Here is a 22,765-nt window from a genome sequence, read left to right as displayed (position 1 = left end):
TCCATGGTTTGTACTTTTTTTTGTGATCTTTAGTTTTGTGAGTTACAGTTTTGTTCTGTCATGCATTATTATACATACATACATACACACACGCGCGCGCACGCACACATACACACGCATGCACACAGACACACACACGAACACATTCACACAGACACGCACACACACATACACATACACATTTACACAGACACGCACACACATACACATACACATTTACACAGACAAAGACACAAACACTCAAAGATCACAAATACCAGGTGATTGAAGATGGCACCTTTTTATTTTGCACAAGTAAGGACTCAAAAGAAAGACACCAAAACAAGAAGACGAAGCTCACAACAAATTGTAGTTTAGTTAATGATTGCATTGTTAAGTATTGGGTGGTCAAATCGTTTTATGATAATTTTCTTTATTAGCAAACTGACAGATTTATTCGCTCCTTATGAACTCCAGAAAAATCTGTTATCAAAGGTTAAGATATCAAATCTGTGATATTTGATGTGCATATTCCTTTTAAGTTTCCTTTGTAATGTATTATGTTTTATATATTATACCACGGTAATGCACCCATATGTAAAGGTAAAATCTATTTCCGCATTTTATACCAAAGGGAGATTGTTGTCCACAAAGCAAAAACTAGTTGTCTAGAATATTTTGAAAAAAACTACAGCGGTATCATGTATTATGGGCCATGCACGGTGGCCAGGGAGAAACTACTTGACACATTTCTCCGTGTGTTGTACATAGGCCTACTCAGCTGCATGGCCTAAGATTTTGGCGAACTCGGCGATGCTGACCTTGCCGTCATTGTTGGTGTCGGCAATGTTGATCATGGCCTGGACCGTGGCGTCATCGGCCTCGCCCATCCCCAGGGCTTTCATGACCTCTTTCAACTCGCCAGTCTCGATGAAGCCACTTTTATCCTATCAGAGCACAGTTAGTTAACACGTGATACTTGTAGCACGTCGGCAGAATGTACTGAAGCCACTGTTATCCTATCAGAGCACAGTTAGTTAACACGTGATACTTGTAGCACGTCGGCAGAATGTACTGAAGCCACTGTTATCCTATCAGAGCACAGTTAGTTAACATGTGATACTGTACTAGTAAATTGATGAAGCCGTTAAATCTTTTCTAACTGGATAATTAGATAATAGCTGGATAATAGCTAGAGTAGTAGTAGAAGTAGAGGTTTTTCCAGACAGATTGTTACCTGTCTCCTGTTTCTGTATACTTGACTGTACAAGCAATTAGCCTTCGGGCATGATTTTGCAAATAAACATCAATATTGAAAGTTTAATGCGTAAACATTTCAAGTACCATCCGGTACTCTTCATCAGTACAAACGTTTACGCGTGCGCATTAAACTTTCAATTATCCAGTTAGAAAAGATTTAACGGCTTTATCAATTTATTTTTATCCTGGATGAGTAACCTTCACCAACGTATGTGATACTAGTAGCACGTCGGCAGCACGTACTTCACCTGCGCGAAACTTTTTCACGGTTTCCGTTGGATGTTTGGTCGACGTTGCATCAGAAGTTTGCCTGTTGCAGACAATATCTTTTGCAACACAACATGTGAAAACTTCAGACGGGATGTTAACCTTCTATGACCGAATACGACCTTATATGAGACGTTCTGCCGAAGTGCTATGCATAATACATTACGGGCTTCGCGCAGGCGCAGTACGTTCTGCTGATGTACCGATACTAGTATGTGAGTACGTTGGCAGACAGTACTGCGCCTGCACCAACCTGACCCGTAATGTATTGTACATAGCACTTCGACAGAACGTCTCATATAAGGTCGTATTCGCGCATATAAGGTTAACATCCCGTCTGTAGTTTCCACATGAAAAATTCTGATGCAGCAAGCAGCAGCATTGACCAAACGTCCAACGAAAACCGTGAAAACCGTGTTTTGCGCAGGTGCAGTACGTTCTGCCGACGTGCTCTCGTCCGCCATATTGTGCGTCTAAACCTACTTGCTTAGCATTTACTTTGTACCACAGTGGGATTCCTAACTTGTAATGTTTTATAGGCGACAGCAAATGCTAGTAATAACATACATGTATAAAGAGTCCATGTGAATCAGTCTTGAAACAGCGTAAAATAGGCACCGGTACCACTACCTTTCATTGTCTCACCTTGTCAAACTGAGTAAAGGTATCCAGGACTTCTTCCCTTTTAGTAGCTGTGATGGCCGTGAGGTCGGTAACCAGCGCTGTGAACTCAGCCAGCTCCAGAAACCCGTTTTGGGGAGGCTTGTCGTACCGGGCTATGATCGCCTGGGGGCGAAGTGAAAGGACCCAGTGTTTAATTGACTGTTAAACATTTTCTGAGGTTGTCTGCAGACACCACAGTCTGGTAATTATATATAATCTCCAAGCAGATCTTACGGTGGGGATAAGACAGTGTTAAATTTGCCAGACTATATCCATTTTCCCACTCCCGCTGTGCGCGGGGTCGTGTGGCGTAGCGGCAGAGTGCTCGACTCGGAACCAAGAGGTCCCGGGTTTGAGTCCTGACATGCCACCGATCTTGTGCCCTTGGGAAAGGCACTTTACACGACTTTCCTCACTTCGCTCAGGTGAAAATGAGTATTATATTGTGTTGGTGGCGGCATTAATATAAGTTGAAAAACTTGAGTGTGCCGTCACCACGTCTTGTGATTACATGTTGGAATATATATAAAAAAAGGGGTGCGTGGGTGACTGAATTTGTCACAGATTCAAGCTATAAACCGTTTGTAAATATCTTAGCACGACCGATTTTTCGATAGGTGCACGAGGAACGGCAGCAACACCATTTTTGAACCAGCAGATCTTCGGTGGGGAAATGGATACAGGCTGGCTAATTTGATATTTTCTTACCCCCACCGAAAGATCTGCTTGGAGATTACAGTCTGGTGCCATATTCAAGCATTGTTACCATCGGGTCTATTTTCACTATCAAATCGACAGAAGCACGGGATATCAAAGGGTTTACAATTGCCTTACCTTCACCAGATCATCACTGGCTGTCACCTTCAACTCCTTCAGCGCTCCAACCAGCTCTGCGTTACTCATTTTGCCGTCACCGTTGACGTCATACTTCTTGAAAACTGCTTCTGCCATGTCGTCCTGTCAAGGGATTAAAAAATCGGTAAAGTGTCGACAAAAAAAGACCCCGCCCCCCACACTAGCACTGGGGCGGATAGAGTCGCATTTTGCCACCAGCTATCTACTCAAAATACTTGCATGTTGGTTGGATTTTTTTTCTTCTTCAGCAAGGATTTTTCTGTCAAGTGTCTAGTCACAGTGACTGCTTTTCGGCGTGGTCTTGAGTTTACATTCTCACGTATTCTATTCAACCAGTTACAGAAAACAGATCACAAGAAACATATCTTTTCAACAATGACGAGATCGATTCTTCACAAATAAGAGAAGTTTTACTTTTCAACAATTGTTTACCAACATCCTGAATTGTTTAAAGTTTCCTTGACGAAATGGTTACGGTTGCTGCAACTTGTCAGAGATATTTTGACAGAGTTGTGACTTACCTTTGTTAGTGTGGATCCTGTGTCAGCCGTTCAGAAGAGAATCTCACGGTAAATGCCAACCGTGAGACAAAAAGGTCGGTTTTGGTCTGATGACTTGAGGTGGTTCAACCACTTTGGGCATGTTGAGATGCATCTCTTGTTTTCAAATGCCAACACTCTTGCTTTTAATATCTGATTGTTTGTACCAGATATATCGATATATGTATATATCTTAATTTATACATGGACATCATAGTATTTGCCTTTCTGTTGGTTTGTCCATTTCGGTACATGGAGGCTCACAAGGCTTACAGCTTAGTACAGAAACACATAACTGTATTAAGTATGCCTAAATATGGCACGTTTTGCCTTGTGTGAGCTACGTGCGAATTATCAATTGTCTGTTGCACCAAGGGTCAAACGTGAAATTAGGTGTTTCAGTCAGACAAGTTAAATAACTACCACGGTCCTCTTAAACGACTAAAGTGATCAAGACGAAGTTATAGTGACATTTTTCAAAGGGAGGCATTGTCACAATAATATGATACAGGAACCGACCATCAACAACTACATGTAGGCTCTCTTGCTGTCGTTACAATTACGTAACATGTTATGTAACTTGCACTCAAGGTCTCTGTCTCATCAAGCGACCTCTGTCCCATTATATAATAATGGCGTGGGAAATCTAGTCGTGTTATGTAAGTTGTCTCCTTAATTACGTAGGAGACAATTAAGACTATCATTTTTTTTATACTCCAACATTTCAGTAGGTGACAGTTCACTCAAGTTATATCAACTATTTTATGCTGCCACCAACGCAGAGGACGAATACAGGACAATACTTATTTTCACTTGAGTTAAGTGAGGAAAGTCTTGTGACCTTGTGAAGGGCACAAGATCAGTGGTGCATGTCAGGACTCGAACCCGGGACCTCTTGGTTCCGAGTCAAGCGCACTGCCGCTACGCCACTATCTAGACTATCATTGCATTGTTGTAGTTGTTGTTTACTGCACCTGCAGTGTCGTGTGGCAAGGATTGGGCCGGCACCCTGACCAAGTACCAAGAACCTGCTCAAATACCATTAACGAAACATCCCCAGTACGGTGATAACATTTTAGATTAGAGGATGGGCGGGGAAATTTGATACAGAGCTATGGTGGTTTTCATTTTTGGCGACACCTCAGTAGCGGAGCCATTTTTTACATTGATTTCAAGAATTAATAGGTGCATTGGATTGGGATGATATCGTACCGAATATCTGTAGAACTTTATATAATATAGACCACCCTCTTCAAACAGAAACACACATTTAATCAACAGATATCTGTTTAAACTTAATTCTCCCAAAGTAATGTCAAGTTTTATTGTATCCAGAAGTTTATTTCTGAAAACTGCGATTGTTTTCAAACAAAGCAAGCATAAAGGAAGAAGCATAAACTGAATGGGCTGTGAAACTGTTTTATTGAAGTACACCTGAATTCTATGTACAAGACGACTAATAACAGCAGTTGTTTCAAGACAAAGTTGGTGGATGAGTCGCACTGATGGTACACATGATGTGATTGGTTCACTGCACACAGATGACTGTTGAGAGGGGCACCATGAAACTGCTGTCCTTCACTGTGGGGTTGCTTTTCTTACTTCTTGGTGGGCTTGTCAGGAATGGCTTCAAGACCCTAGAGTAGAGCATGAACAAGTCATTGTAATGTCAATGAAGGTTAGACATTCAGGTAAACATCACAATTCACATAGAATAAATCTTATCAAGCAATGTAGAAGTTATGATAGATCCAATAATGAAATCACCACTATTTTCACATAAAATATTATGGATACCTAAGTAACATGAAGTCCTTTATTCTTACAATACAAGACCAATTTCATTTCGTCTAAATTTTACAAATCTACGAGACTCGTCTTACCCTTCCTATGTAGTGAGAACCAGTAAGTCTGTAGTCTCTGGACATCATCCACCACTCATTCCAGTCTTTTGCAACTCTCTTCAGCTGAAATACAATATTTTACCTCATTTAATAGTGATTTGCTTCAACATTAGGGAAAAGGCTGAGCCTTGTGGCGTTGCCAAAAAAGAACATATAATTTTTGCCAAGGTGTCACTTATTTTCCAACGGTTGATTCGCAAATATCGAATTCTGTTCCATTCTCACCTTGAATTCTCACCTTGAAGATCAGCCAGTAGGTACCATCTGGGATGTTCCATGTCACTAGTACTTATTACGTAGTCTGGAACTTCATCTTCATCACATGTCTTACAGATATTGGTACAAAGTATGTTATAAGTACAGTGAGTAACGTAACATAATTTGTTTTGTAGCTCACCTTTCCATTGTTCTGAAACTTCTGAATTCGAGGTGTGACGAACCCGGGAACACACAGACAGACCACGATGATGCCGAAGCCTGGTAGGATTTCATACCACATGTTGGCCTCCGCTCTTTTTGTGGTATTTTACGACGAAATCCTAATTTTTCCAGACCTCCAAAATTATTCGTGTTTGGAGGTCAAAATGGCTGCCCGACGAAATCTTACCCACAATGCACCAGTAAAAGTTCCCGCCCAAGACGAGATTTTGAAAAATGATGCGCATTTTCCAAAGTATGACGTAAAACATTGGCATTATCTTTTTCAAAAATACGCATAATCTTTTAATATTCTTTTTTAGTGCAGTTTTATGTTCATTTTGCGCGGAAAACAAGAAAATGTTCTTGTTTTACCTTCACGTGACTAGACTGCAAAGTACGAGATTTGGCGAGATCATAACATCCAAAATGGCGGAAATAGAAAAATAGAATCTTGTGAAACAATTTGGATAGAACAAAACCGGAGCTAAAACTTCACAGACATGACAAAAGACAGAGGAGAGGAAGGAGACAAGACGGGGAAGACTCACGTGAAGGAGTCAAGGTCAAAAGAAGGGGCTAAGAAAAAGAAAGAAGAAGGAATACCCACGAAGGTTGGCGATGAAATAATTTATAGGGAGGGGGGGGGCGTGGTGTGGTGTGGTGTGGTTACTATGGATCGTGGCGAGAAGTTGACATGTTGTTCATTTTAACAGCTTAATTCCATACCGTCCAACCCTTTATTACCTTCGCCAAGAAGGTTATGTTTTCAGTAGCGTTTGTCCGTCTGTGAACAGCATAACTCAAGAAGCTTAGTATGCATTGTCATGAAACTTGGTAGGTAGGTAGGTCTTGATGAGACCTCGAAATGATTAGATTTTGGGCCCCCTGGCGGCTTTCCTAGGTACTGCAGCAGAACTTCCGGTTTTGATATCTCGTGATCTGTACATGCTAGGGTCACGAATTTTAGTTGGTAGATAGTTCTTGAGGTAGGGAAGAAGTGACATGAGTTTGGGCCCCCTAGCGGCTTGTTCTGGAACTGCAGAAGCATTTGTTGAAAATTTTTCGAAGGATGATAACTAAGGAACCGGTTGACGGATTGTCGTGATTTTTGGTATGTAGGTAGCTGAAGTGATGCTCGACATAATCAGATGACAATTATGCAAATCAGGAGTTAATTTGCATAATTAATGAGGAAATTCTAAAACTCTGCATTGTTCAATAATAGGACTATGAAACACTTGTGACATGTGATTGAGAATTTTAAAAAACCTGAGGATATAGATTATGTAAATGAAGACCTAATTTGCATAATTAATGGGAAATTTTTATAATTTCATAGTTGTAACTGCTGGGAATTTCATACTTCCCACATTTGGAAGTTAAGTGAAGGCGAACATCAATAAACATAATTTATTCAAATCATGACCTCATTTGCATAATTTATGAGGAAGTGCTATAGTACCCTTGTTGTTAAAGGCACTCTATGTAGTTTTTTTGACAATACAAAAAGTATATTTTTCATTCTTTTCTTTACATAGTACAGTGACTTAACCCTTTAGTATTCCAAAATCATACTCCTCAACAAAAAATACAACATCCTTGCTCCTTAGAAGCTTAGAAAACTGTGAATGATCTTCTATACAACCTCTGGCCAAACCGCACATATGGTACATTGTATTGTCCACTGCTAGTGCTAGTGGTTTGACCTACATCCCAGTGGGGTGTCAGTTGATGACTTACTGACTTATGTAGGGAGGGTGAGGGTAGGGAGGAAGAGCTTGGTCTGTCAGTTGATAGCTTACCAGTTTCTGAAATACCTAACCGTTTACCAGATTTTTTATCTCTTTTGAAGGGATAATGACCACAGTTTATTCATGCCCAACAAAATACTCCAAGTTGATAATTATATTCCACCAGACCTCATGTGAAAGATATGAGTGTTTTTCTATCGAGGCTATATCTTGTCACATGTGCCCCTGTCAATCAAGCCTGGCATGCCGGGTCAATTAGCCACCCTAGGGAGGGCAACCCCTGTATGTTGTTGTTGTTGTCCTGGGCAAACCGGTGGCACCGGGTACCCAACAAGGACTGTTTGAACGGACAAAATATACGTAAAAAATGTGAAATAATGACACAAATGTGTTGAAAAGTGATAGTAACTGTTAATAACACTGAAATTTAGTATAATTAGAATAATCCAAATTTTTGCACAAAAAACTACATAGAGCGCCTTTAAGATAAGACTGTCATTGGGTGGAGAATATGATCAACTGATATAACCCATGCAAATGAGGATCTTATTTGCAAAATCAATTATTAATTGTATAATTCTTCAACCGCAAGGGTTAACATCTTTTGGCGAAGGTATGAGATCGTGGAACTCTTGTATTCTTCATCTTTAGGTGGTGATACGGCGTCTTCCACCGACGCTGACTGAAGAGACACTTGTTGAGGAGTTGGGCCCTCTCCCTGATCATGACTTCTTTCTGTTCGTGGCAGCTGACATGAGGTACGACACGCTAATAGAACGCTTTCTGTAGTGCTAGGCATTTGCAGTCACGTGATTATGACGTTGGCAATGTCCGCCATATTGAGTGGTTAAACTTAGAAGTTGTCAGGTAAAATTAATTCACAATTTGTTTGCATATTGATAATTATCAATTATTGATATAATTCATAGTCTAGTTACCTAGTGACATGATCATGGTATTATAACAAGATAGTTCAGTAGTTGATAGAATCTGCATCCTACATGTAAACATGTCATTTATCACTTGATTTGAATTTTAAGCCCTTGAAATATCTTGGCATGTTTTCCCTCGACCCTCCAGCTTGGTGCCTCATGCCTTCTGCCGAGCCTACATCAACTTCAAGAATCCTGAAGATATTATCGGCTTCAAGGATAAGTTTGATGGCTACATCTTTAATGACACTAGTAGCAAAAGTATGTATCTTTGATCTGACAGTTCATATTCATAATGATTCTATTACACTGTTCATTGTGAATTTTTAAACATAATTGAAAGAAATTCATTTAGTGATGTATGTATGGCAATGTCCACTGCAGATACATGTACATGTTACCAACTTACATCTACATCTACATTTGTAATTGCCTTTGCAGAAGTGGAGTATCCAGCCATAGTGGAGTTTGCTCCATATCAGAAGGTGCCAAAAGGAAGAAGCAAGAAGAAAGATACCAAATGTGCAACAATAGAACAAGGTACATTTTGTAATAGTACATTTTGTTGTACACTGAAGAGATAGTACATGTGTGTTAGGAATCTGTATTGTCAGGGCTAAGATATTTCAATCTTTGAGTTGTACATGTAAGCTGCATTATCTTATGTCACATACTACTAACCTGTACATTGTTTTGATATCCTTCCTGTAGACCCAGACTACCTTAAGTTCCTGGAAAGTCTTAAGAGTGACAATGCCGGCGACGCCCCTCCGGCTAACATTGAGTCGCTACTGGAGGAGATAGAGGCCAGAGACAGGAAGAAGGAAGGTACAACAACTTTCAAATGAAAAAATGAATGAATGAAAAAATTTTTTAATTGATTTATGTTAGCACAAAATTTATATTTCAGATCAGTTTTTGCAATTGACTTATAAAAACTACACACATTACCAGTTATTATCACATACATGTACGAGTATATTTCTCCTGTGACTGCTACATTTGTGTCATTCTATTGCTTCAGGTTTACATCTTTGCACTCATTTTTGCACTTGTTTTTGCAAGTCATTGCTAAATGACCGGAAAAAAAAAATCAGCCATTGTACATTAATATGCTAGTACTAGTAGTTTTTACTCTTTTTTGTTTTGCTTTATTTTGCATGACAGAAACAAAGATGACCACACCCCTCCTGGACTTCATCAAGAACCGACGTGCAGCTGCAGCTGTAAGTAGACAGCTAGTATCAGGTGTTACAGCTAACAGGTGCTAAGTACAGCATGCAGTAAGGACATGCAGTATTCCATCTCCAAAAGTCAAAGAGGAGGGACCAAGGAAGACAATAAAAATGCAAGGATGAGATGTTGAATAAAAATTGAAAACTAAATGGATTCAATTTTATGTTCATTTGTACATTAGGTAATACCAATTCAATTTGTTGATATTCAAAGAAGGTCAAGCTGCTTGAAAAAAAATAGTATGAGACTGAGGGAACCAAAGTAATAGCTCACTGTCATTTAAATCTTACACAAAATTTGTACAGAGAGCACGCGAAGAGGCACGGGAAGAACGACGGCGTAAAGAGGAAGAGAGGCGAAGACGGCGGGAGGAAGAAAGACGCAAACGTCGCGAGGAAGAAAGAAGGAAGAAGAGAGAAAAGGAACGGGCAGAGAGAGCAAAAAAGGAGAAGGAAGGAAAAGACAAAGATGGGTCTGATGGCAAGGATGAGGAGTCTGTCAAATCTGTTAAGGTAAAATCTATCTAGGACACAAGTTAAAATCATTGTGTGCATGAATGGCATTCATAAAATTCACATAGTGCAAATCTATGTGCTGGGTACTAGGGAAGTTGACATGTGCAAGCAAATACAATATATTTCACTCCATCCCCTTGCACAAATTGAATCTTGACGTCTATATCATCCTTTTGCTGAAATGGACTATCCCAAAGTTGTTTCCATCCAGAAATAAACCATCCCAACATCAATTTACATACTGCGGACCTTTGTAGGATGTAATTGGTAACCTTACAATTTGTGTCTGTCACTCTTCAGTTACTGAAGAACCCAGAAAGGGAGAAGGACCAGAAAGACACAGAGAAACACAGACCAAAGGACCAGAAGAGGGACAGAACCCCGCCGAGGAAGGATGACAGACAGGAGAGTGCTCGAGAGAGAAGAGACAGGGAGAGGAGGGAGAGACGAGACAAGGAGAGGGAGAGAAGGGACAGAGACACCAGAGAGGACAGGGATGAAGATAGGTATATCATCTCTTGATTTTGTTTGTCTTCCTGCGACACAGAAGGCCACCGAAACATTTTCAACTCACTGCTTTAATATGTACTTGTGTGTGTTAAGCACATTTTCCAGTTTGGTTTTACTTTTGGTGATGGTATTATATATTCTATAGTTACCTAAATTATAATAAATATAATTGAATTATCGTGCTTTTTTCAGGGATTATGGAAAGAATGTGACAAAAGACAGTGGGGACAGAAAGGTAAGAACCCGTCACCTTTTTTTTTCATAACAATAGTTCTTAGATACGCCAAAGAGCAGTTACTCAAGCAACTGGATATGATTTTGAAAACGGTCAGACGTTTCAGCTAGTATCCACTCAGTCACTGACGAAAGCTAGTGGATACTAGCTGAAACGTCTGTTTCCAAAATCATATCCAGTTGCTTGAGTAACTGCTTTTTGGCGTATCTTATTACCTGGATGTCTAACCTTCTTCAACGATGGTTCTTAGAGTTACACATGTACAAAATGCTTTTGCACTGAAGAGTGACTTGGTGCAAAAGATGTTGGTCAGCTCGAGGAATTGCTGTGAACAAACTACTTCGTCACAGCCTCACTGTTTATTACATTTCAGGAGGCTACCAAAGACGATAAAGAGAGGGAGAAAGAGCGTCAGCGACAACGGGAGAAAGAACGGGAACGGCAGCGCCAAAGGGAACGCGAACGCAAACAGAGACAACAGTGGGAAAAGGAGGAGCGCGAAAGGAAGAGAAGACAAGAGAGGGAGAAGGAAAAGAAGAGAAACTCTGCTGAAAAGACTGATGCTGAGCAGAAGACAGACGATAAAGAACAGCCAGAGGCCAGGCATGTGCAGGAGCGCCGCCTATCAACGGAGTCTGACACTTCAAGGAAATCAGACGCCACAGAGAAGGGGAGAGGGGCTAAAGGTGGCGAGGATGATGGGGAGAGAGAACTCACCAAGGAGGAAGCAAGAGCAGAGAGAAGGCGCTTAAGAAACAAGGTGATTAAGATTTATACCATTTCAGATGATGCAAGATTTATAACATTATACCAATGGGAAAACAGTGGTTTCTTCATAAAATCGTGTTGTCTGTGTATGTGAGAGATAGAAACTAGGCCACACCTGTGGGGTCATGTGGCGTAAATGGTAGCATGTTTGGGTCAGTAGCAAGAGGTCCCGGGTTCGAATCCTATCATGTCGCCAATCTTGTGCCCTTGGGAAAGGCACTTTACACTTATAGTACTTCCCTCACTTCACTCAGGTGGAAATGAGTACCTAGCTTTGCTTAGGGATATCCTTTGGATAGGACGTTAAATTGATGTCCTGCTGGGAAGAGACACACGCCACGCACGGAAAAAAATCCACTGCACTTATCGAACAGAGTAGGGGATCTTCCTGGTGTGTACAGCTTGTACCTACATGTACAAAACTGGTGTTATGCCTGAAGGCAGTTTACTGGTTATGTGAAACAAATACCTATCATCAATATCATCTTTGACATATTACAAATGTGACTTTTGCTTTGCAGGACCGCCCGACCATGCAGCTGTACCGGCCCGGGGCTCGCAGACGTCAACAGGACACAGGGAAGGGGAAAAACACGGAGGAGACTGCCAAGGACTCACCCAGGGAGAAGGCAGAAGACAACAAACAGGAGGAATAGAATATCTGGCTCTTAAATGGATAAAGTGGGATTAAAGAAATATCTGTGTAATGATAATCAGAAGTTTGTTAATTAATTTATAGAGCATATTCATGTGATGTTCTTGGTACCTTGAACAGGGACATCATAGGATGTCAACATGGTTCTTCTTCTCCACTCGTCCCTGTCCTCCATTCGTGAGCAGTTCTGCTGTGGCTCATCTGCTACCATATGCATGTTTTGGTCCAGATTTGTATTTCAGTCACAGTGCATCATACCGGTACCTCAAATGTTTTCAGACGTGTATCATTATCATCATATTTGTATTACTTCTTCAGTGGATTAACTATGAAGAAGCCACCGTCTTTGCTTTAACTTTGTTAGAGGTAAGCCAGGATGCAATACCACCAATACTCTGCTGCATGTATTGTCACTATAGGTCATTGATAGTAAGAATACAGGATTAAAATGACCCTAATAAACGAACCAGTAAATGCTGTGTAATGCCGTGTGTAAGTCCATTTTCTGTAAATAGAGGGAAAACTATTCATAATTACTATAAATATTGTCAACTCCAAAAAATGTCATGTTAGATATTTATTGGTATTATCAAGAAAGCCTTTGTGAGGTCTTGCAGCTTTCAGAAAACAATAAGTGTAATCCTTTCCTACAAGACTAGTACAAATGTATGTACTTCATGGCCCTCTTCAGCTGTCACTTTAAGATTTAGCCATGATAAAGTCCAACTTGTTTAAGATCAAACATGTTTAAGTGGTAGTGAGAATCCAAGTTATCCAGTAGCAGTTAATGGAATGTTTGCCATTTAGAAAGTGGAGAATTATCAAGCATATTTATTGATATTAAGGAAATACCACCATATGATAATTGATAAAGTACACTGCCATATTTCAGCTGTAAGATATTCAGTTTAATGTAAACCATAAATGACTATACTGGCCTGTGAATGTTTCTATTACTGTAAATTTCTTTTTCTTGTGACTGATTTTTATAGAATAATTCTTCCACACTTTAGACTGCCAAAACATGACTTCAACAGGTATATAACTGTCAGGTTCCATTTTACTTGGAAACTAACTCATTTCAATATTTTGGCAGTGAACGTCTACACCTCTCTGTCTTGTCAGTAGTTCAAGAAGTTTGCAAAACTCAACATATTGCCCCTTTTTGTCACATAATGCTGAACAAGCTCTTCTACATTCAATATATGTACGGAATATTATGCACAACTCTTGGAGTCTTTATGAGAAAAAAAAGAACGAAACTTTAAAGTCACTCCGCTTCGTTTGGAGTTTCTTTCTCCTCCTCCTCCACTACTTTTGGCGGAGGTTTTTCAAAGCCGGTGAATTTCCATCTCTTTTCCAAAGTGGCGCCGATTCCGAAGAGCTCCTGGCAGAAGCATCGCGGAAGGGAAATCAGCAACTCCTCGAGTTCCGCTGGCGTGACGGTGAGCTCCAATCTCTGCAGGTACGACCACATGTACTCCACAGACGCGCCAAAGGGATGGACATGGAGGAACGAAGATAGCACTCCTGGGAAGAGGACAAGATAAGGATCATCACACACGTACCACAATACAATAATTCTTATACGTTTTAGATTACAGGTAAGGCCACACGAAGTAATTTTTATGGATGACCCTAAACCTAATTTGAGAGCAAGAAAACCAAGAAGGGCCAAAAAAAGCAGCACTCCTTGAAGGAGGACAAGATAAGGATCATCACCCATGCACGCCACCAAGGCACAATAATCGTTAAGTCTTAGATTACAGGTAACTGCTATTAAGTATTCAGTCTACATTCTTATACTTGGCATGTCAGCAGAATGTACTATGCCTGTGTTAAACCCATAACATATTGTGCATGGCTCTTTGACAGAATATTGACCAAGCATTCAATGAAAATCATCAAAACTTTTCATGAGCAGACATACATTTGTAGTTATATAGCACCAAATGACCTCCACTGTTACAACATGACGGCAATACTGTTATAGGTTTTCCCAGCAACTGCTATTGCCATAAATTGAGAGAATATTTTTCAAAATGATTGACAAAAGCTGATGTGTCTTGAATACATAAGATTAGAATTAGATATGCCACAAACAAAGTGAGCATGGGTTTGCTGTGATAAAAGAAAGAAAACCTTGCATCTACTAACAAAAAAAGAGAACTCACCGACAAGGAGTGCCTGTTGCTGATCCAGTGAGGCTGGTTTCTTGACTTTGGAGTCTTTCTCCTTTTTCGGGGACTTGTCCGGATCCGGGACACCGGCAAAGGCAGCTTTGTCCTTATTGGCTGATTTAAGCCACTGCATCAAAGCAGACGGCTTCGGTGGCTGCATGGAAAAAAGAGTCTTTGAAATAAATTCTTTATGATAAAAGCTACAGAGGTTACAGAAAGGTATTGGAGGCCTCCGTAACATTACACATGCCTTATTCTTAGGCTTCAATAGGCAATGATTTCTTCCTGAGTCTTACATACATGTACATGTACATACAGTATGTAATCCAAGAGCTATTACAGTAGTTAAGAATACAAGTGCAGCATCAGATATAATGTGACATCAGAAAAGTTCAGGATTCAAATGTCTGCAGTAAATGATTCATCATCTGCTGCACAGTATTTCAACCGTCAACAACATACCCTTGGGTGAAAAATGCCACCTTATACCAGGGTTCGAAACTGACCACTAGCATTTAGGCTGGGACAACTAAAAAGACACTTTGGGACATTTTTGGGGACAATAGAAAAATAACATCAGAATGTAAGCCATTCTTTAATTTATCAGGCACACATCTTAGCTTTTGGATCTGGAAAAGTCACCCCGAATTTCCTGTCTACTCTGCAATTATAGTGCACCTGGGAGTGAACATCAGCAAATAAAGTTGACTAAAAGTTGAAGTTATACATACTTTCCGAAAAACAGGTTGGGACAGTTCATCCTCAATTCGGAACAGTTGAAATTTATTTTTGGGACAGCGCTGAGACAGGGAGAAAAAAAGGCCTGTATACTAACAGTATAACTAAGACACTGACCTCAGCTTTAGCCTCCTCTTCCTCTTTCTTCTCTTCTTCATCCTTCTTCACCTGCATCTCAGTCCTGGCAGCAATAAGTTGCTAGGCAACCAAAGAGGTCAGAGGTTTCAATCTGGCCAAAACATCTGGCTACTAGTCATAGTAATTAAGGCCAAGTAAACTTGGAACAAATGCAATGATTCTGAAACTTTTCCTTCTAAGCAAATGGTGTCTACCTTATGTAATTGTGTTAATTCTATATGCAGCATCAGATATATATTGTGACATCAAAAATGTTCAGGATTCAAATGTCTGCTGTGAAAATTTCATCATCATGTGCCGCACATTTCGTTACCGACCAACAACATATACGTATCCTAAAGCAATTCTCTCATGTCTTTACTTTATTTCAGGCATCCATAGCCCATATAAAAGAAAACATACAAATAAAACTGTAGAAACACACATGATAACAACAGTTATGACTATAAGTACAGACAGACCCAGATATTACATCAGGGCCCATCACCCTTCACTCAACCATGACGGGGGCCGACATCGTCTACCAGATACCTTTGACCCAGTGTTGACGTCACACTTCAAAGAAGCCACGTGACAAGCCTCACTGGGTCAGTCTACTGAGGAAGACCAGAGTGACTGGTCGAAAGCTCTAGTTAAGAGAACTTTTTATGTTGGATCAAAAGTTTTAACTTTAAACAGACCCAGATACTGTTGAAGAATCTGTTGCAGAAGATTACATTGGGTTTGAGAAGATTGGACGTTACTTCATGTTACTTTCAGAAGACCAATTCCAGCCGTTCCTACCTGTTGCATGCCCTGTAGAGCCATCTGTAGTTGCTGGATCTGTTTGTCCCTCTCCGACAGACTGTACTGAGCCTCCGACTTGACCACTTCCAACTCGTTCTTGTAGGCCTCCACCTGACACTTCAGACTGTCGTTCTCTTCCTTCAGGGCTTGTGGGAAATAGGAAAAGACTAATGCAGGGATTCAACATGGGGAGAGATGGAACAGATCAACAACAGAATTTGGGCACATAATATTGGACCTCTTGCACTTCTAACTCCGGTAGAAATATAAGCCTTAATATTTATGTATTACACTTGAACATGTATAGCATAATGTAAATGGCTTGTTTTGGCATCTGAATACAGTAATATTATGCATTTCTATCCTGTCGTAGAATGCCAAAATCAATTCTAAAGGAAAAGAAGACAATGTGAAGAAATGAAAATGAAGAGTCTTTGCCATACGATACTCTGTGTGTTTAGTCATTTGTTTAACCTTCATGACCATGTAGATCTCATAATGAAGGCAATGTTTTCTTTTTTTTAGTTGCATGCTTGCATCAGTTTTGGAGTTTCCAGAGGATGTCATCCATGTAATAAATCCACATTGTCTTAGGAAAAGGACATCGGACAAGACTATTTCCTGAGATGGGTGAAAGAGACTATTTACACCAGGGCCCATCACCCTTCACTGAACTGCGGCAGGGGACAACATTGTCTACCAGATACATGACATTGTATCTTTGACCCAGTGTTGACGTCACACTACAAAGAAGCCATGTAACAAGCCTCACTGGGTCAGTCTACTGAGGAAGACCAGAGTGACTGGTCGAAAGCTCTAGGCGAGAGAACTGCTTTGTGTTGGATGATATAGTTTTAATTTCAACATGGACTTAGGAATACTTACATGTGCCAGCAGAGTCGACCTTTCTCCGTTTCATGATCATGCCACCCGAGTCATCCTCGTTGTCAGACAGCTCCATGTCTTCCTCCTTCCTGTCACTCATCATCTCCTCCTGCTGGGTGGTGCGGATCTCCTACAGAGCACACAGCCATGTCAATAAGCGCCACCTGTCAGTTGTCAACGGAAGCGCAGTCCCCCTAAGTCTGCTACCAACATACTTGCACAGTCAAGCAACTGTTGAATGAAGCTTGCCTGTGTTAGTGCATTTCCTGCTACATTCCTCAGACTTCAATGATAAACAAGGTGCTTTGAAAGAAACTGAAACGGCACAAGACACTTGACTTACAACTATGCACAATAAGTTGAATAACATCATTGTAGAGAAATCCAGCAAATTATCTATGACTGTTGGAATGTACCAGTAAACTTCACAAAATAATTACAAAACAGAGGAGTTCTTTACCAGATACTAAAATCAGCAGCAGATAATCTGGAATATGGCATCTTGAGACTACATGTACTTGGCCTATTTTACTCTTAAAGAGAGATCCTGCTTTGCTTTTAACTTACCTGATCTTCTGTGACTGTAGAAGCCTGGCACTTACCTTTTGTTGTATTCTGCTGATGCTAGCAGCTATGGGCATGTGGTTGATGGTATCTACATTTAAGTATAGTCCAATATCATAGACAACTATGTCTGTAGTTATAGATTTGCATGATTATGTACAAGACCATCATTTTGGTTTTAACTGAAGCTCTGCTACCGTACGTGGCAACATCAGTAAAATCCCTTTTTGACCAAAAATTACAAAATGCAAGTGGACAGCGTTTGTTGCAAGACCATTTTAGAAACCATAGACAAGGAATCTTACTGATGGGTCATTTCTGTCTGATTTTGGAATAAACACAACAATTTTGTACCAATGCACTACCACATTTGACACAACTTTCTATTTAAGAAGAAACTCCACCACTGTCATACTCAGTTAAAAAAAAAAAATCAGGTATTTGTGACATGCAAAGACCTTGGTCAAGAGACAGCACTTTATTTGTAAAATGAAAGTTAAGGAAGTGTGGAAGGGAAGAGTGCATTTGAGTAACAGGCCTTGTATCTTGCTGTGGTAGTGCACGGATTCACTAGCACGTCGGCAGAACGTACTGCGCCTGCACAAACCCCCCATTTTTCATGGTTTTCGTTGGATTTTCGGTCAACGTTGCATCAGAATTTTTCCTGTTGCAGGAGGTATCTTTTCCGAATTCCGACATAACATTGGAAACTACAGACGGAGTGTTAACCTTATTTGCATGAATACGACCTTATATGAGATGTTCTGCTGAAGTGCTATGCATAATACATTATGGATTTTGCACAGGTGCAGTACATTCTGACGATGTGCTGGATTCACCCCTGTTCCACTCACCTCAGCTTGCTTCTTCCACATCTCTATGTTCTTCCTCTGAGCCTTGGAGAAATGATCCCAAGCCCGCTGCTTAGTGGACGCACCAAACACTTTCTCTATCTGATCAACTTGAGTAGGAATTAGAAGAAAAGGGTTATAGTGGATCAACTCTCCTGTTGGTTCCGTCACTGGAGTTTGCTGAAAAGGCTTGACCTCCAAAAAAAGAAAACGAGTTTGCATCAAGGCTTCCCGTTGTCTGGAAAAGACCTGAGCACATACCTACACATGGTGCTGCAACAAAATGCTTCTTTACAATTTTCTGTGCCTGGCCCACATTCACACACAAACACACCCATTCATACATCGGACACATGTGGAAGCCTGGCAATTCAAATCCTCAAGTCATAACTTCAGCTTTACCTTGGCATATGAATCGATACCTTTCAAATTTAGGATGACATAAACTTGGAAATAACATGAAAGTGTTGGTGATAATCATGGTAAAATGTTCAACTTTATTCCAACACAAGGGTTAAACAGAGATCAAATTTTCAATGACTACTGTTGCCTTCATCAGGATAAACTTGGAAATAGACTACATGAAGATTTGAGTGGCACAGGCTTCCATACTATTAGTTTTCTTTTACCTCCTGGAGCGTAGTTGGTTTGTTGCATGTCACCAGATGATTTTGCTGCTCTACCAAAGCAATGACATGAGGTTAGAAGACAGAGCCACAGAATGGGGGATAGTTTACCAGTCCTGGTCTGCTGTGCCCTGGTTCCTGGGTTGGCCGTGTTTCTGTGTGGAAGATCTGAGGCTTCGTGAGTTACAAACCCAGTCACCTGTCCCACAACTGGCATGGCCACTAACTCAGTAAATGCACCTTGCTTCACACCTGTACCCAGTATTTTGAGCCCTGTTGCTTTATACCTAATGTATTACAATTTGCTGTGAGAATTATTTGGGATTCGCAGCACAACAGTATCTTTCTTCACCAATCAGTTTTTTTTTTCCACATATAACTTAAAGAAGATATGAATCAAAGTGCACTTTGTCTTAGCATTCCCTTCAGTAACTACTGTGTCTTTCCGGCTTGAGAGACTTTGGTGTTCAACAGCTTTCCCAGTATAGTAGGTCCAGTAGTTCTCAGTGGTCTTCATGCTAGCACAGAATCGTCAGTAGATTTCAGAATGAACTGACCATTGCTGTCTGTGTTGGCTAGCAACTGATAGTGATAATCATCACATAAATACACATCAAATTTTCACCACACACACATACTGCCATACTCACATATCACACCACGTGTACCATACATCCTCCTGAAGCCAACATGTGCATCAAAACAGCTCAAGATTTTAAGAGATGTCATCATCTTGGCTTGACTTCACAACAATCAGGCTGAACAGATGTACATACTACTGTGCCGTAAAAGAAAAATCTCAACTGTTACCAGATGTCGCAGGCTATGTCCATAGCTGATAAACCACCGTCCTTTGAGCCCTTCTAACACAACGTAGCGAGCACTTACATTGCAGCAGGAGGCCCGTGAGGCGTCCCTTGTGGACCCTCTGTGCGTTTTGGAACTCTTCGTCGTACTGCTGGCGTTCATTCATGAGACGGCGTACGTGGCTGTTGACTGACTGGATCATGCTGTAGAAGTTGTTGGCGGTGCGTTTGTTGCAGTCCCCTCGCTCCAGCCATGTGATGAGCTGCTGAGTTGCTGGCGAGAAAGTGTCATCCGCTGGAAAGTAGGAGAACATATTTTGCAATGTCTGGGTTTGAAATACAAAAATGAGCAAGTAGACCTCTGACAAATTTTCTCCCTTTGAAGTAAAATGATTTTTCATCTGAAAATAAGAAAGTTACATAAAGTTCGGGTCACATTGGTCGTAGTTGGTCAAACATGCATTGGAACATGCATGGACAAATACAATACAAAACAGGATAAACGTTAGACATCCAGTTAATGAAATGCAGAAAGAATTGTTACTAAGTAACTGGATCCACTTCTGGCAGATCATGGAGCTAAAAAAGGCTTATCAGCTCCAAAAAATTATATCTTTTAAACTAAAGGGGTCCACAGAAAAAAAGGATGGGGTTGGTCGGGAAACAGTAAACATTTTTTTTCTTACCTTTCAGCTTGTCAGCGAGAATCTGGCACTCGTGGTCTGAAAAGTGTGTGACGGGAGGTGGGGAGGGGGGTCTCATCCTCATCTCCTCCACCCTGCGTCTGTGGCGCTCCTCCCGCTGCATGCGGCGCTGGATACACTCCCACTCGTACTGGTCGTCCCGCGCCTGCGCGTAGTCCACGTGCAGACGCCCCATGTTCATCGGGTCGCTGCTCTGACCCAGCCGGATTCTGTAACCTGATGAGGAAATCAATAGTGTTTATAAAACGCGAAATTTTCATGCCACAGTAAAGTACAGTTAGTATTTTCCAAATCTAGACATTTTGTTTTTTCGGCCCTTAATGTATTTTATCCTTGAATTTCATTGAATTTAAGGTCTCTACTGGACGTCATCCATAAAAATTACTTGGTTTTTGGCCTTAGGGTGATGTAGGGATCCCCCATGAAGCCCAAACTTGCACTTGACGTTGGCCTCAACAATGGTAATCTGCCTGCCAAAAATCATGGCCGTCGAATCATGCCTGCAAGAGTTATTCCGCTAAATCCGCAGTCACCCACAATGCGGCGAGACAATTCCATAGTCTTTCTGACGAAGACAATTATAACATTACCTGATAAAGCGATTGCCCTGTCCACCACTGTTTGGTCATCAAAGCGGATGTGACAGAAGTTGCGTTTGCTCATGCGGATGCTGACGATGCCGCCACAGCGCTCAAACACCTCCTGGATGATGTCCTCGGTCATGCTCTCCGGCATACCGCCAACAAACACGGTCCGACAGCCAGGCGGGCGCTCACGGGTCGTCGGTGGGGGCATGCCTGGGGAAAAATCAGCAACACAAATAGTCATACAAATATTCTACATAAAAACAGCCTTGTATCAGATAACGATATTTTTGGGGGGTAGACCCCTGCAAGGGACATAATTTTTCAAGTTGATCTAGCTCCATGATCTGACACCTGAGTGATAAAATGTTGTACAATTGGTTTTCTAACATTGACATTGAAAATAAAAGTGCCCTCATGCAAGTTTCACTTTGTTAGACTATATTACATAAGTTGGACCCCTATATAGATATCACAGAAGTCTAAAAATAATTAGAAAAAAAAGAGATAATCCCTACCTACCGAACCTAATTTTTCCAGGACTGAAACAGGAAACACAACATTTTTTTCCTAGGCCTTACCTGGCATGGGTGGAAACAAGGTGCAGCTCTTCAGCTCAATAATCTCCCTCTGTAGATCAGGAGGTGGGGGTGGGGGGATCATACCCCCCATGAAGCCACCAAACTGGGGATCTATCATGCCAAACTGGTTCATCCCCTGCAAGAAGGACCAGAACAACCAATCTAAAAATACATTCTAAGCAAAAAATTATAAGGACAAAAGGAAATACATATCTGATTTACATCTTCCTCTAACAAAAGTTAGAGGACCTGAACCAGGCGTCTGTTGCAATTTTATAGCAGGAGGGATTTAGACTCCTGTCTTACCATATATATGAATTTGTTTGAGTAAGAATTAACAGAGCAGACCATATGCAAAGGTAAACATTATTTGCTTTGCAAATGTTACCTTTCTACTAAATTCTAGTTGATTTACAAATGTATATGATTACAGAACAGAACCCCACCTCTGTCATCATGTTTGGGTCCATGCCACCTTGCCCCATGTTCCCACCAGGCCCCCCAGAAGTGGGGCTGGACAACATGCCCATGCCCCAGGCAGCCTGGTTCCAGTCCCCCAGCATGCCCTGCCCCATCATGCCCAGGTTCAACTGGTTTGGGTCCATCGGACCAACTGTTCCCATCATGTCTGTGCAGGAAAAAATGCATTAGAGAGACACAGATTCATAGTTTCAAAAGCTTTGATGCACATACATATTGGCTAGATGTGAATCTTTTAAAAGTTCTTTTTATCTGAAAATGTAGGAAAAAAGGTTTGTTGTTAATTGGTTTATCAACAACATCATGCCTGTGTAACACTAACAGGAAAGAAAATAGCTTTAGAGACACAGCAA

General features: G+C 40.9%; 4 protein-coding genes across 6 annotated transcripts in view; 1 reads left to right on the top strand and 3 right to left on the bottom strand.

Annotated features, from left to right (window-relative positions):
- Positions 1 to 277: 277 nt before the first annotated feature.
- LOC109463867 (probable calcium-binding protein CML10) lies at positions 278 to 3,624 on the bottom strand. Its single transcript, XM_019760737.1, has 4 exons — positions 3,546 to 3,624; positions 3,004 to 3,126; positions 2,152 to 2,292; positions 278 to 926 (listed from the first exon to the last, which is right to left on the bottom strand). The coding sequence occupies exons 2-4, from the start codon at positions 3,118 to 3,120 to the stop codon at positions 753 to 755; spliced, it is 432 nt and encodes a 143-aa protein (XP_019616296.1). The 5' UTR covers positions 3,121 to 3,126; positions 3,546 to 3,624; the 3' UTR covers positions 278 to 752.
- Positions 3,625 to 4,962: 1,338 nt separating this feature from the next.
- LOC109463860 (NADH dehydrogenase [ubiquinone] 1 alpha subcomplex subunit 1-like) lies at positions 4,963 to 6,103 on the bottom strand. The gene is made up of 3 exons (XM_019760734.1): positions 5,865 to 6,103; positions 5,447 to 5,530; positions 4,963 to 5,200 (listed from the first exon to the last, which is right to left on the bottom strand). Exons 1-3 carry the CDS (start codon positions 5,964 to 5,966, stop codon positions 5,162 to 5,164), a joined length of 225 nt encoding a protein of 74 aa, XP_019616293.1. The 5' UTR covers positions 5,967 to 6,103; the 3' UTR covers positions 4,963 to 5,161.
- A 165-nt stretch (positions 6,104 to 6,268) lies between these two features.
- LOC109463935 (regulator of nonsense transcripts 3B-like) lies at positions 6,269 to 12,547 on the top strand. Its single transcript, XM_019760832.1, has 11 exons — positions 6,269 to 6,498; positions 8,290 to 8,396; positions 8,719 to 8,831; positions 9,012 to 9,110; positions 9,282 to 9,398; positions 9,738 to 9,796; positions 10,112 to 10,318; positions 10,622 to 10,827; positions 11,024 to 11,066; positions 11,440 to 11,826; positions 12,356 to 12,547. The coding sequence occupies exons 1-11, from the start codon at positions 6,388 to 6,390 to the stop codon at positions 12,488 to 12,490; spliced, it is 1,584 nt and encodes a 527-aa protein (XP_019616391.1). The 5' UTR covers positions 6,269 to 6,387; the 3' UTR covers positions 12,491 to 12,547.
- A 117-nt stretch (positions 12,548 to 12,664) lies between these two features.
- LOC109463934 (ecto-NOX disulfide-thiol exchanger 2-like) overlaps positions 12,665 to 22,765 on the bottom strand; it is an 11,702-nt gene continuing 1,601 nt past the window's right edge. For 2 of the 3 annotated variants that reach the window (XM_019760830.1, XM_019760829.1), the window contains exons 3-13: positions 22,379 to 22,560; positions 21,933 to 22,068; positions 21,358 to 21,564; positions 20,750 to 20,983; positions 20,146 to 20,358; positions 18,635 to 18,741; positions 17,217 to 17,346; positions 16,329 to 16,498; positions 15,525 to 15,605; positions 14,664 to 14,823; positions 12,665 to 14,019 (exon numbers count right to left, since the gene is read on the bottom strand). In XM_019760830.1, coding sequence (XP_019616389.1) covers positions 13,760 to 14,019; positions 14,664 to 14,823; positions 15,525 to 15,605; positions 16,329 to 16,498; positions 17,217 to 17,346; positions 18,635 to 18,741; positions 20,146 to 20,358; positions 20,750 to 20,983; positions 21,358 to 21,564; positions 21,933 to 22,068; positions 22,379 to 22,560 — 1,880 coding nt within the window. In that variant the 3' untranslated portion in view covers positions 12,665 to 13,759. The remainder of the gene's footprint in view (positions 14,020 to 14,663; positions 14,824 to 15,524; positions 15,606 to 16,328; positions 16,499 to 17,216; positions 17,347 to 18,634; positions 18,742 to 20,145; positions 20,359 to 20,749; positions 20,984 to 21,357; positions 21,565 to 21,932; positions 22,069 to 22,378; positions 22,561 to 22,765) is intronic. The other variant, XM_019760831.1, reaches the window with a different exon arrangement.

This window comes from Branchiostoma belcheri, unplaced genomic scaffold (genome assembly GCF_001625305.1).
Source record: "Branchiostoma belcheri isolate BF01 breed outbred unplaced genomic scaffold, Haploidv18h27 scaffold13, whole genome shotgun sequence".
Lineage (NCBI taxonomy): Eukaryota > Metazoa > Chordata > Leptocardii > Amphioxiformes > Branchiostomatidae > Branchiostoma > Branchiostoma belcheri.
The sequence above is the reverse complement of the archived record's forward strand: the minus strand, read 5'-3'. Positions and strand labels throughout refer to the sequence as shown.